This window comes from Lactuca virosa, chromosome 8 (assembly GCF_052849685.1).
Source record: "Lactuca virosa cultivar CGN04683 chromosome 8, Lactuca_virosa_CGN04683_v6, whole genome shotgun sequence".
NCBI lineage: Eukaryota > Viridiplantae > Streptophyta > Magnoliopsida > Asterales > Asteraceae > Lactuca > Lactuca virosa.
Genome location: NC_136433.1, coordinates 352,907,283 through 352,921,729, shown reverse-complemented (window position 1 = coordinate 352,921,729; position 14,447 = coordinate 352,907,283). Strand labels below are relative to the sequence as shown.

At 34.6% G+C, this 14,447-nt stretch overlaps 1 protein-coding gene across 1 annotated transcript; it reads right to left on the bottom strand.

The window, feature by feature from the left end:
- Nucleotides 1-11,721: 11,721 nt before the first annotated feature.
- LOC145131890 (uncharacterized) lies at nucleotides 11,722-12,072 on the bottom strand. Its single transcript, XM_079066533.1, has one exon. It carries the CDS (start codon nucleotides 12,070-12,072, stop codon nucleotides 11,722-11,724), a length of 351 nt encoding a protein of 116 aa, XP_078922659.1.
- Between the last annotated feature and the right edge of the window lie 2,375 nt (nucleotides 12,073-14,447).

The following is a 14,447-nucleotide window of genomic DNA, read 5'->3' as shown; positions in this document are numbered from 1 at the left end:
TCCTTTGGGACTATTATGAAACAGACTATGACATGAACCTTAATGATCATATATATTTGCTTGGTGCTGCTGAATCAGCAATGATTTGGAACGATAGTAAAGCAAATTTGATTATAAGATCAACTTCCAAAAAAATTTATGGACAGTGACAATGGTGACACTGGAAATCCAGAAAAAGCATTCTCTTCCCAATGGAAAGGGATTGGCCATAGTCAACCCGGTTGACCAAATGGTAAAGAGAAAGGCTAAGTCTCAGATAGTCCCATTACCAAAGGGTCCATATGTTTATTTTGCCAAAGGAAGGGGCGTTGATTGCAAAGCTGCCAAATTTACCTAAGGATGTTAAAGTCAATAAGTTTGACTCTACATCAGGTAGAGCCCATTATCTAACTCTGTTAAGTTCTATTCTGAGACCCTCATTACATGATGTGACTGGGTCACATGTTGATGTTTTAAGAATCAAAGAATAGAGAGAAATCTTAAAGGAAGTATATGCTGATTCTGATCGCGAAGGTGGATTTCGATCGCATCAGAATTTTGAGCAGTTGCTTAAGAAGTTATGATATATTGCTAAGGAATAGATAACAACAATTTTCCATGTGGATTGTAAGGATAAGTTTTTCCGCAAAGTTTTAAAATAAAAGAAAATTGTTTAATTTTATTTATTTGAAGTATCCTTACAATGGCATTTGTGGAAAATTGTTGCTTATATGATTCCACTGACAGCAATATTGGAAAATGGATTTGATTCTTTCATTTGTGATAGTGTCTAAATTTACCAAATCAGGAAAGTTCCTCATCACCCAAGTTTCAATTGGACCGAAACTTGGAATCATGCAAGTTGAATAGTATGATGAATGAGAACTTTCAAGCATTGGAAAATCAAGACTAATTACTTGTTCACATGGATGTGTGAGTCAAGTGAAGGACTAAAGGGATCGAGTACACATTCTTGTGCACTGGTCATGTCCACCACAAAGCTCGTTAAGACTATTTGATTTACTAAAGTTTAGTAAATATGGTTATACTTACAAGTTTAAGTATAATTCTAAAACATTGGAAAAGTCTCAATGTATGGCAGAACGAATGGGAAGAATCAAATTAGGCAGAAAGATAAAAGTTTCTCAAATCTAAAAAGATGGGAGAGTACTTTAGTATCATGTTTGTGATCATCTTAATGATTTAGAAAATTAGTCCTCTAAAGGTCATCTTAGTGCATTCTTATGACTAAGAAGAGGAGTCATGAATTGTTGAAATGGTTAGATCAGGAAGATGAGTCATACTTCGTTCCAAAACAATTCTTAGAGTCATACTCCAAGATTGTAACTTGAGTGACATATCTTAAAGAAAGGTTTAAAACACTTGTCAAATGTAAGAGTAAAAGTGTCCTACTCTTGTACATTTGAAATTGGTAAGTTGTGATGTTTTGGATAAAACAAAGACCAACTAAGGCCAATTGTGTGAAGTGTTTGTCTTGATAAAGAATCTGCACTATCTCTTGAATATTTGGCAAGATAGTCTTATATGTCAAGAGGATAGTGGGAGTCTTAAAGATCCTAAAAAGAATTTCAAGAACTAATCAAGAATAAAACCTGAGGTTCTTCACTAGCACACGACTTGAGGTTTATAACCTATCGTGTTGACATATTCTGTGCCCATTCCAGTTAAAGTTGGCTTTGCATAGGAGTTCTGAAAGTTCTCAATTGGTTGCATAACAACTTGGAAGCAATGGCAGGCCCTGTACTACCAGGTGGCAAGAAGTTAAGATTGCATAAGTTCAGTCCATATGAGTTTGGATTTGTCATTATCCTTGTCTTGTGACTATGGTTTTGACAATTCACATGGATAAGAACACATACACCATAAAATCTAAGGGTCATAAGGTTTCTCTCTGATTCATGAAAATGATGGTGAGGAAACACTTCCACCAAGTAGATTTGAAGCAAATGGCAAAAGGTCTAAACAATTGAGACTATGATTACGGCATCCCTTTTCATAGTTTTGAAATTGTTTAGACACACATGCATGCTATCTAAGGAAAGGTGTATGATTTTGATAAAGTTTTATCAAAGCATCTCGTATCAGAAATCTGAACTTTGGTAAGAAAGTTAATAAAGTATTGATTTCTAGAAGTCCAGCTGATTTCTGAGTACATGTCAAAGCTAGTGGGAGCATAAGTGTTATGCTAATAATCATCATGTTAGTGGGAGCATGATAATTATTGTTAGTGTTGCAAGTTAGCAATGTTAATTATAGAAAACAAAAGTTTCAATTCGTGAGGCTGCAGGGATTGAAAAAGTTGTTTTGCTATAATTAAGGGAGAGGATATACTTCATTTCAGTTCTAAAGGCTTAGATTGAGACCTTAATCATCTTTAGTCAAGAATATATATATGAATTTCATGTTGGATTGGTTCAACTTAAGGAAATTCTATATATTGCGTTCTCAAAATTCGATTATGATTCCGGCATCCCTCTTCATAGTTAAATTTTGAAAACATGGCAAATAAAAATATTGTAGCAAAAGACTGGTCTAGAATCATGTCTTTATGTGAGACATCATGAATCGTGTACCATTTGCTTTGGGTACAGGATCGATTGCATGTGCTATAATATTTGTCATTTCTAAATTTTTCCAAATGCCCAGAGGCATTAAGAAGGGAAAAGGTCTAGAATTGGATATGACTAAAATGATTAAGCAATTGTCGAGGACAATCTGAGGTTTACCAAAGAATTGTTTCTCAGGGACAGTTGGAAGTATAGTGCTAATTTTGGAAGGACCATATTGACATATTCTGAAAAGAGGCATCTCTTATTCAGAAGTGATAGTCAAAATGAGAATATGGAGTTGTCTCCATAGGTGGAAGTTATCTGTGTAAGATTAGAAAACTTAATGCAAGAAGCATGTCCAAAGCAATGTACTTTGAATATGAGACTTAGTTTCCATGGAGTTGATCTCCATTGGAATACCTTATAATGACTGTTGACAAGTCTTTGTGACTTTGTACATATTCATTACAGGAGGGTCAGTGCATATAAGTTTAAAATCTAAACAGATTTCGATAAATCATAGGAATTTGAAATTCTCACATTTTTCGATAAGGATTTGGGAGTGTGAAATTAGAATCATTGAAATTATGTTCAATTGGTTTATTTCACAAAGTAAGGATCATAGACAAACATAGAGTGCATACTTGGTGTATGGCAAAGCTATTGTTTAAGAAAAACATAGTGTACATGCTTGGAGCATGGGACAACTAGTGTTTTTAATTCAAGTATAAAGTTGATAAAACCGAAACAATGAATAATGAGTAATCAGTATGGTGATAAATAAAAGTGTTTATTTATATTCATAGGGTTTGATACCATATTTGATTCATTTATGCTTGTGTTTCACTTTGCATGTTTTGACTTCCAGAATAACTAAGTCGCTCTTCCTGAATGATTAAGTTATTCAAACCATCCACAGTCGGTCATATGTTGGAAGTAGATATGAATCAAGACTGTCATGGGTTGGTTTGTAGAGGTCCAAGTTGGTGGACAAAGTGGTGCTACAACACTCATGAGTGCTCATAAGTTCTGAGTATTGGATTCAACCCGCGCTCATTTGAATCACTTCATGGATTTTATCACAAGTGATCATGAGACGATAATATCTTATATTCTTCAAACCTAGAGATATGAGTTGTTACTATGAGTTGGTTATACATTGATTGCACGAAAACGCATTTGGTAACTCGATGTTATAAAACGTGCCTTTGTGTATGATTCAACAAGTAGTACAACAAGCCATATGAGTCGAAGTTTATCCATTCCTTTTACCTTCGGGATAAAAGCGATATCTGTGGGCCCCTCGATGATTTAGCGATGACATATATGAGTGCTTGGCCAAGCCAAGACTGATTTGATTTGTTCAATCAGTCAGTCATCATAAATCGAAAATCGGGAAATAACAAATGGACAGAGAGAACGATTATAATCCATGTCTCAGTCCATATGATATCTAGAATGGAGGAATATATGATCCCTTATCTAATGGACGCGTCATCGATTTGTTCAGAGTTCAACAGCGGCTTTAAGAGCTACGATTGCTAGTCGGGTTATGAAGTCGTACTTGCAATAATAGTTTTAGACTTATCCAAGTGGGAGACTGTTGGATTAGATGTCTAAGCCCATAACTATTATTGGTATGTACTTGACCCAAGAGTAGCATGGTCCATTTGGGTTGCATATCATCAGGACAATTTGTTAGGATGGACTTATGAGAGAAGGTTATTTATGGTTTATTAATATATTATAAGTTATAATATATTAATATGAAATCATATGTTTTAATTAGTATCGATCAAGAATTAATTTGGAATTAATTTAGTGATCAAAAGAGACTAATTAAATCTATGGGGACTAATTATGATAATTAGTTATATTTATATGTGTTGGGCTTATGATCCATGTTGGACCAAGTTTATGTATGGATACATAAAGAGTTGGGCCACATGAACCATGGATCATAAAACCCATGGGTATGGATTATGGGTTATACCCATGACCCTTGGAATCCTACATATAAATAGGTTACTCCATAGCCAAAATCACCACTTCTTTTCATAGAGAAATATGGAGGTGTTTTGGTGCATGGAATTCTCTCTCAAGAGCCACCTTTGTCCTAGGTGTGTTGTGATTCCATTTGAGGCATTTCATACTATTGGTGCTAAGCTCTTAAGGCCAAATACATCAAGACTTCAAGCCACATAAAAGGTATGTTTCCCTAACTAGTATATTATATGGTTTATGTAAAATGCATGCTAGTTATAGGTTTAATGCCTTGGAAACCATGTGCATGTATAATAGAGAAAACATAGATCCAAGGTATTTAGGGTTGCATGTACACCATAAGAGTGTTAGAATGCTCAAAACCCAACAGTGGTATCAGAGCCATGGGTTGTTTTCTATTATATTTGATGCAAATGTATTTTTTTTTTCAAGTTGAAGGAAAAAAAAAACATGAAGTTTGTCAAATTTTATGATAATTACTTGATTTTATGAAAAACTAATTATTAATAAAATTTGAGTCACTTTACTACAAGAGTTGAATTAGGTCAATTTATTAAAAGATAGAATGATATGATTATTTTATTTGTTTTAAAAGTTTGATCTAAATGGTTTTAAGGAGTTACAAATTTTGTCATAAAATTTTGGAACTCAAAAGTTTTTTTTAAAGTTATGATCTTAAGAGTTTTGAAACTTCCATAAGTTGTGGATGTGAAATGTCTCATTTATTAATTCTTTAGGTTATGAATTCCAAGAGTCTTCAAAGGATAATTGTCAAAGTTTCAAGATTTGTATTAGTTTATATGATTATCTAATTTCTTGAAAATTGTTGATGTGAATTATCTCTACTTATGAGTTTAATCTAGATCATAGAAAAATTATTTGATTATTGTGTTAATTGGAATATTTGATCTTATTGGTTTTTATGAACTCCATAACTTGTCCTCAAGTTATGGAAAGTGAAGAGTTTTTCTTTTTAAAGTGTCATTAAGTCTCATAGGTTATGAAAATAGAAGAGTCACTATTTTTAATGTCATCATTAAATGATTTAATGTCTTCCATAACTTGTCCTCAAGTTATGGAACTTGAATTTTTTTTTCATTAAACCTTAATTAAACTCATAAGTTATGAAAAATCCAAGAGTTTTGAAAGGTTTCAAAACTTGTCCTCAAGTTTTGGAATTTGTAAAGTTACCCCCCATGGATACTTTAATTCCAAACTAGACCTTAGAATTTTAAAAGTTTAAAATTCAACCCTTATACTATTATTATAATTTTAATTATATAGATATGTATAAGATAAAGTCGTCTTACCATTAGTAGGCCTCATTCACGAAGCCAGTTTATAAGGGGGGTATAAGGTTACTGCCTATAAAATGGCAGTTTAATGGGTGTCCACTCTCACTCACCGCTTCCTTGACCGGTGGAGGGTCGTTAGCCGAACAGGTAGGACAAGGACTATAATTCTCCCTTCATTATAAGTATAATGATAAATACTAAGTAACTAAACACTTATAAATTCCCAATCTTAGTTACTTAGGAAAATGTGAATAAGGTGCTAATCCATGAAATTACACTTTGCACTTTGTTTAAGCTGTTAGTGGAGCGTGTGTGGTTAACCGGCACACTAACCTGGACTTAACAAGGTAGGCAAAGGGTAACTTAATGTTTATCATAGTATCGTTGGAGCGTGTGTGGTTAACCGGCACATCAATTGAAGGGTAAATATCAAGGGTACCAAGTATATTTGCATGGTTACTTCACACCTTGTTTTGTGATCCTCGGCATCCCAGTTACAAAACCTGAAGGGCACACTCGAGATTGAAACATGCCATTGAAAAGTTCAATGAATCTCAAAAGAATCTAGGAGTTTCAAAACCAATTAAAACCTAATAATACATTTCGTTTATCTTGGTGGAAATTGGTGAATCGTCATTCACCTACCTTCAAATATTTTATAGCTTGGATTACGGCATCCCTCTTCCAAGTTATAAAATAGTTTGTTGGGTCCTAGCCTTAATATATCATATTGGGTGTTATATTAAGGACTTAAATCAACTTTACGTGAATTTCTCCCATTGTTGATGTCTGGTTTAGACAACAATGATCTTCCCAAACCAAGCTTTCCTAATGAATATGACTTCCCGAGTTTGGCTCATGGAAGTCATACTTCTCTTCCTCCACCTCCTCCAATTATTCTCCCTAACCTACAAGTTCAAGGTCACTCAAGCCCTAATGGCAAGCAAGGTCTATGTGTGATCACATCTTAGAGATGAAGTCACATATTGACAAGCCGGGAGAGTTGAGTGTCGAAGTCTTGAGAAAGTTGGATGTTCAATCACTTTCTAAGTCACATAGTGAGTTCCTTTGGGACTACTATGAAACAGACTATGACATGAACCTTAATGACCATATCTATTTGCTTGGTGCTGCTGAATCAGCAATGATTTGGAACGATAGTAAAGCAAATTTGATTATAAGATCAACTTCCAAAAAAATTTATGGACAGTGACAATGGTGACACTGGAAATCCAGAAAAAGCATTCTCTTCCCAATGGAAAGGGATTGGCCATAGTCAACCCGGTTGACCAAATGGTAAAGAGAAAGGCTAAGTCTCAGATAGTCCCATTACCAAAGGGTCCATATGTTTATTTTGCCAAAGGAAGGGGCGTTGATTGCAAAGCTGCCAAATTTACCTAAGGATGTTAAAGTCAATAAGTTTGACTCTACATCAGGTAGAGCCCATTATCTAACTCTGTTAAGTTCTATTCTGAGATCCTCATTACATGATGTGACTGGGTCACATGTTGATGTTTTAAGAATCAAAGAATAGAGAGAAATCTTAAAGGAAGTATATGCTGATTCTGATCGCGAAGGTGGATTTCGATCGCATCAGAATTTTGAGCAGTTGCTTAAGAAGTTATGATATATTGCTAAGGAATAGATAACAACAATTTTCCATGTGGATTGTAAGGATAAGTTTTTCCGCAAAGTTTTAAAATAAAAGAAAATTGTTTAATTTTATTTATTTGAAGTATCCTTACAATGGCATTTGTGGAAAATTGTTGCTTATATGATTCCACTGACAACAATATTGGAAAATGGATTTTAGATCGAGTGATTTTTATCCGACATGACCTAAACGAGAATCGAAGGTCTCGTCAATAGTAGTACAACGGTAAAAAGTCAGACGAAAACGGACATCGGATGAAGAAGTTATGAATTTTTAACGGATTTTCCTGTCCCGGTCTGTTAAAAATAATAATAATAAAAATAAATTCAAAATTAGCCGACGAAGTCTAAACAAAAGTTGTAGAGTATATTCCCGCCTACACGTGCATATAAAGAACGTCAAAAACGGAGCTCGTATGCGAAAGTTATGGATTTTAGAAGTTTTGGGTTCAATTTCTGAAAATCTCACATGGCTGGTGTTCGGCCACGTCACCCTCGTCCGGAACCCGCCTCGTGTCGAAAGCAGCGTAGTCATCCGATGCGCTGTGCAACCGAGACTCCGACGCGTGCCCGGTGACTCCTCACTTCCGAAGCCGCCTCGCCTCACTTCCGAAGCCGTCACGCCGGTGTCCGAGCCTCGCACGAGCCACCTGCCTCCCTCGCATGCGCGTCATCTGCCTCCCTTCGCTGCTGCCGCGTGTCCACCTTCGGCCGAAGACCTCCGGACCTCGCGCTATAAATAGTGCATGCGAGACCTCCCGGGTAAGTTTGGAAAATTCTCACATGTTCACTCCTAAACCCATTTTTAAGCCATTCCAACTTCCCCCGAAGCCCCGGGATCATACCAAACACCCGAAATACGTTCCGAAGTGCCCGAGAAGCCCGGGAAATTTATCTTTTCGGTTTTGAAGCCCAACCCTCGTAGGGCCCGGTTTTCAAGAAAGCTCTCAGTTTTCATCGAAGAAAGTTAATTATAGTAACGAAGTGCTGCCCAAATTACTATTTCAACCCCCAATTAATTCACGGTGAGTTTAATATATAGGAACAATTGTATGTTATGTGTTATATGTGCTATGTTCTTTTCCGTTGTTATTATTTCTGCTATTTATGATAGCAAAACTATACCTTTAACCATGTGATCAGTGAAAGGACTTAGATTCACGGTGGTACTGGTATGTAGCCTCTGACCATGTAGAGCATGTCTCGTAAGAGAATGACTTCTATTTTATGGTATTGGCAAAAGGTTAGACCGCTTTCAGCCTGAAATCTACCGAAATGTTTAAATCAGAAAGTGTATGTCTTTTTTGCCATTTGGGCCGAAGCTTTATTGATGTATATCAATTATAGAAATTGTCATGTCTCATTGATCGTATATCTTTGAATCAAATCATTGATTGATATGGAAAGTTTGTCACATGATTCACATATGCCTTTGTTGTTTCTTGTTCCTCTTTGCTTCTGTCATATTGAAGTATATATATGGCATAACGTTATATTTTATCTATTATTGAACTCGCTAAGCGTCACCGTTTACCCCTCTCGGTGTTTAACAAATTGCAGGAGATAAGTAACCAGTATAATCGTATATTGTTGGAAGATTTTGAATAGTTTGAAACTATTGTATTTTGTACTCATGTATGTATAACTTATAGTATCCTGGGAAGTTATGTAACATATAAAAATTTGTAATAGTCGGTTTGTATCCAGTCTTATGTAAACAAGTTATCAATGTAAAATATTGTTTTTATGAATATGCAAGTAGCATGTTTTGGAGTAACAACTGTCAAGTATGAAAGTTTGGGTCTTTCAGAAATACGAAAGTCTAGAAAGGGGTTCTTTCACAAACCATCTAGGATTCATTTATAGAGGTTAGAATGATATTAAAACAACCAAATAGTGTTTTAGAATGACAACCTTTGAAGCCTTTGAACCCACTTGGTTTTGGGGTGTTGATGAAGATAGAAAAATCAAAGAGTATGATTTTCTCTACAAATATCCACCATCAAGATTAAGGCACTTGGAATGCTAGTTCCTTCTTGTAAGAAGTACCTCTTAAGCCTTTAGCACTTCTAAGCTTCTATTCTTCATTAGACTTCAAAAGACAAGAAGAAGAGGGAGAAAAGAAGAGAATTCGGCCATCACATGGAAGAGTAGAAAACTAATTAAAAGACTAGCCAAAAACTCATGCGAAACACTCTCTTATATACTCATGCAAAAGAAAAAGTAACCTCATATTATAATGTAAAGTAATAACTTTACTTTAGAGGACATATATTTCGGACATTTCCCCATATTATAATGTAAACTAATTTACGCATTCCAAAGATGTTCTATATATTTCGGACTTGTTTTTCGTATTCCGGGGTTGTTCCGGACATATTCAAAATTAGTTTTATTTATTTATTTTATTTTAGTTGTTCTAGTGCACACATATACCCATATATAATCATACAGAAGCCTAAAAACAACTAAAATTCAAAGGAAAACAATTTATAGCTATTTAATCGCATCAATGCATACAAAAAACCGAAATTATCTTATATTTAACATATATTCATAAATAAAAACATATAATTATAAAAGGAATGGTCACATACCCACAAAATTTGATTTTTTTTCATGATTAGAAGAAGACATTCTTTGAATTTGATGTAATCCAAAACAACGAGTTTTAAATGAAGTATGAGACAGTGATTTCGAACACTGACATGTTATATATAGGAGGACTACGTTACCACATCGGATCATTTTATCCATTTCGAAATTCGGGTATGAAATGGATATTTCGGACCGAATTATCATTTTTCAAAATAAAAATCTACATGGTTATTTTTTAAAATAACAAACCCACTAAAAATGGTTATATTACTTAATTTCCAAAAAAAAAACAAATTGTCCTAAAATGCTTCGGTTCAATCTCTATATATCAAAATTTACACCATACTTTTTATACCAAATACACCATTAGCCAAAATTAGTAAGTAAAATAATAAGAACCACAAAACCCTTTGTTTTTATTGTTACAATTTTTTTATTTCAACATTCAATTCAATTTGATAAGCGTGCCAATATTTTTCTATATTTGGTTCCGTTTTACTAAGGGAGGAGGGAGTCGTTCCCTCCCAACCCACTGAACTCACTGTCACATCAATTTTTGTCTCTTCTTTTTCTTCATCTTTCTCAACCCACAACACACGGAAATCCTATCTTTCTCAACCCACTCATTTAAAAAAAATACAAAACAATTAAGTTACAAGTTTTAAAACACATGGTACAAGAGAAAATGAGAGAGAGAAAATAGAGAGAGATGATGAAGTGGGTTGGTGAAACCAATTAACCAACCTGTTGAAGCGGGAGTGATACCGTCGGTAACTCTATTGTTAATTAAGATTTTACATTTGATTGTTTTGTATTTTTTTAATTGATTGAGTTGAGTGGGTTCAAAAAGATAGAGTTTATGTGTGTTGTGGGTTGAGAAAGATGATGAAAAATAAAAGAGAAAAAAATGATGTGGCAGTGGGTTCAATGGGTTGGGAGGGAATGACTTCATCCTCCCTAACAAGGTTCACATTTTGTTGTAATGGATGAGCTTTTTAGAGCATATGGTGTGGGCAACTAGTCATAGCACCATTTTGGTGCCACATCACCAATGATGTTATAACATCAAGTGGGGAAATGGTCACCATGTTGCATCTTGTTATAACACCAACTTTTTTCCATTTTATAATTTATTTTTTATTTTTTTTTTCGATTTTTTTTTTAATTTAGACAAATATTTTTTAAATATAACATAATAAATAAAACATAATGTTTAAAAATTATAAATAACATACAATAAAAAACAATTTTTAAAGATTAAAATTAACATAGAAATTAAACTACACATAACATCCAAATTCCAAAAAAAAAATACAACGCTATTCGTTATCGTTATTGTTACCATAGAAGATATAATCCGCCAAGTCCTCTCGAAGTTGTCTGTGTTTATTTGCGTCCTAAATGTCAACAACTCGATGCAAATACTCTGTTGTTTCTGGTTGAAACTGAACGTGTCTGGGCTCCGTTGGGATATAGTGTGCTATATTTCGCCCTTTATCTTCTACTACCATGTTATGCATTATGATACATGCATACATGATATATCGTAGAGTTTCTAAATCCAATGGTCGTGCTGCATGTTCAACTATATGTCACTTCGCCTTCAGCACTCCAAAAGCACGTTACACATCCTTATGTGCTCCTTCTTGTCTTCTCTTAAAAAATTTGTCACGTTCTTCAACCGGGTGGCGGAATGCCTTCACGAATGTAGAATACTGAGGATATACCGTGAAAGGAGCATCCGGGGCCTTTCCATTCAAAAGATTGTCGAATATTGACGACTGATCAAGAACGTTGACGTCGTTGTTGGAACCCGCAACCCCAAAAAATGCATGCCAAATCCATAAATTTTGAGAAGCAACAGCCTCTAAAACCAACGAAGGTGATCCGTGATGACCACTTGCGTATTGCCCTTTCCATGCTACCGGACAATTTTTCCATTTCCAGTGTGTGCAATCAATGCTTCCGATCATTCCGGGAAACCCATGGCGTTCTTCATGCGCCGCATACAATTCTTGCAAATCATGCTACGAAGGTTTCCGCAAATACACGTCTCCAAATGTTTCAACAACACCCCTTGACAATGTATACAAACTCTCCCTTGCGGTTCTTTCAGACATTCTCATATAGTCGTCCATGGTGTCGGGTGACTCCCCCATAGCCATCAAACGAATGGCCGCAGCACATTTCTGCAAAGTTGTAAACCCTCGTCTACCTCTAGCATCATATCTCAATTGAAAAAATTCATACCTAAACATATATTAACTACAGTTTAAAAATATATTGTATATGTTGTAAAATTAAAGAAACATGTACTAGATTTTTTTTTTTGTATAAAACTATAGTAAAGAAGCGATACAGGCTTTCCAAAGCGTTGGCGATCCGTAGGAACACATTCCTACTCAAACAAAATCTTCTTTTGAAGTCTTTCGACCCATATACACAATTATCCGCAAAGTAATCGCGATATAGATGCTCGTGTCCTTCCTCACGATTTCTGTTTAACATTGCACGTCTTGTTAGTAGTGGGGCTGGGTTTGGTTGTAGCAGCTCGTTAGTATAATACTGATACATCATCCTGAATAATATATCGTCATCGGAATCATCGGACGAGTCGAAAGGATCCATAACTTTTTTTGAAGATAATTGAGATTTATAGAGAGAAAGAGAGAAGTTATGTGTTTAAAAAATTGTTTAGATATAATAGGTATTTATATAGGAAAAAATAATTAATTTTAAAGTTTTTTTTTATTAAAATAACCGTATTCTAACGGTTTAAAATGGTTAACGTTCGATTTTTGCTCGTTTCATCCGGTGGAGACGGCAATGAGAATAGCCACAACGAGCAACAACGAGATGGGGGGGGGGCGGTGTTCACCTCGTCGTGACGCCGTTTTCAGCCTCCACGTAGGCAATAACGAGAAACGCGAGACCTACACCGTATGCTCTTAGAAATTATATCTTCAACAATTTTTTGTTTTCTTGGAATGTTTACCAACAAACATTTGAATCATTTGAATGTTTGTACCTTTTAGTTTTAACAAAAGGTTCGATTTAAACAAAAAACTTTGTATGGAAATACGAATGTTTAACTTTTAGTTTTTTTTTTTTTTAAACAACAAATCTGAAAGTTACTTAACGTAGCATTTAAGAACAAATATTTGAGTTTTTTAATCAATTTTTAGAATTGCCTTAAAAATATTTATATACTTATTCTTTTTAACAAATTTTCCTATTATATATTTCAAAAACTTCTAGCTACTTTTATCAAATACTCATATAACAAATAAAATTACAACTATCAATTACTCGCTACACATAATAAAATCCCTAAAACAAAAAAATAATGATACTGAATATTAGAATCTGTAGACATGAAGGCTAAAGTATTGTTTTTCTTAGTACACAAAATATCAATTAAGTATATTTGTACACATAATACCAACGAAGTACACATATGTTCAAATAAAACCTTGTCGTAACCGGTTACATCAGGTAAATGGAAAAATGACTTAAAAGGGTAACGAAGTAAAAAAAAATACCATTTAAATATATCATTTATACACAGAATACCAACGAAGTACACATTTTAGCACACACATACACACACAAAAATCATTGAAGTTTCCAAAATGTCCAAAAAAATATCATTGTTGTTTTTTTAGAACAACTTTTGTTAACTTCATTGTTTCCAGATTATGTAGAACACGGTCATCGGAGATCATTCACCGTCGTACCAGTTCATACTAGTTGTGCACTCTTTTTCATTTCATCACTCGATCACTTTGTATTTAAATACAATCATAGAAAAACACATAACTAAGAATTCATCAATTAGGATGCAAATCGTTCAAGCGCTCCAATACATATGCTTCTCTCTCTACATTGACTAAAAATCGTCATCAAATCAGCTACATGACGTTGAGTGTTCCTGACTCATCTTTCACTGGTCCATGAGAATTAAATGCAACTCCTAATCTCTACATCCACATTTAGGAATTTTCATGACATAATGTCACACGTGTTTCTCCTTTGTGTTCCTCTTGCGCCGCAACACTAATGAACGGCTAACATTGATGTATAATATGTGTATCTATATAACGTATATATGTTGTAGTTTTGAGACATATAATGCAATCGGGAAGCAAGAATGTTTAACTAAGGTTATTACCCGTCTTACTTCTCATGTTACCACAAGAACGATTGAGTGGGGGAATGAAAGAGATTACACTACGGTTGTGAACTGATATGACGGTGCATGATCTCCGGTGACTGTGTTTTACATAATCGGGCAACAACGAAGTTAACAAAAAGTACAATATTTTTTGAACATTTTGGGAATTTCGTC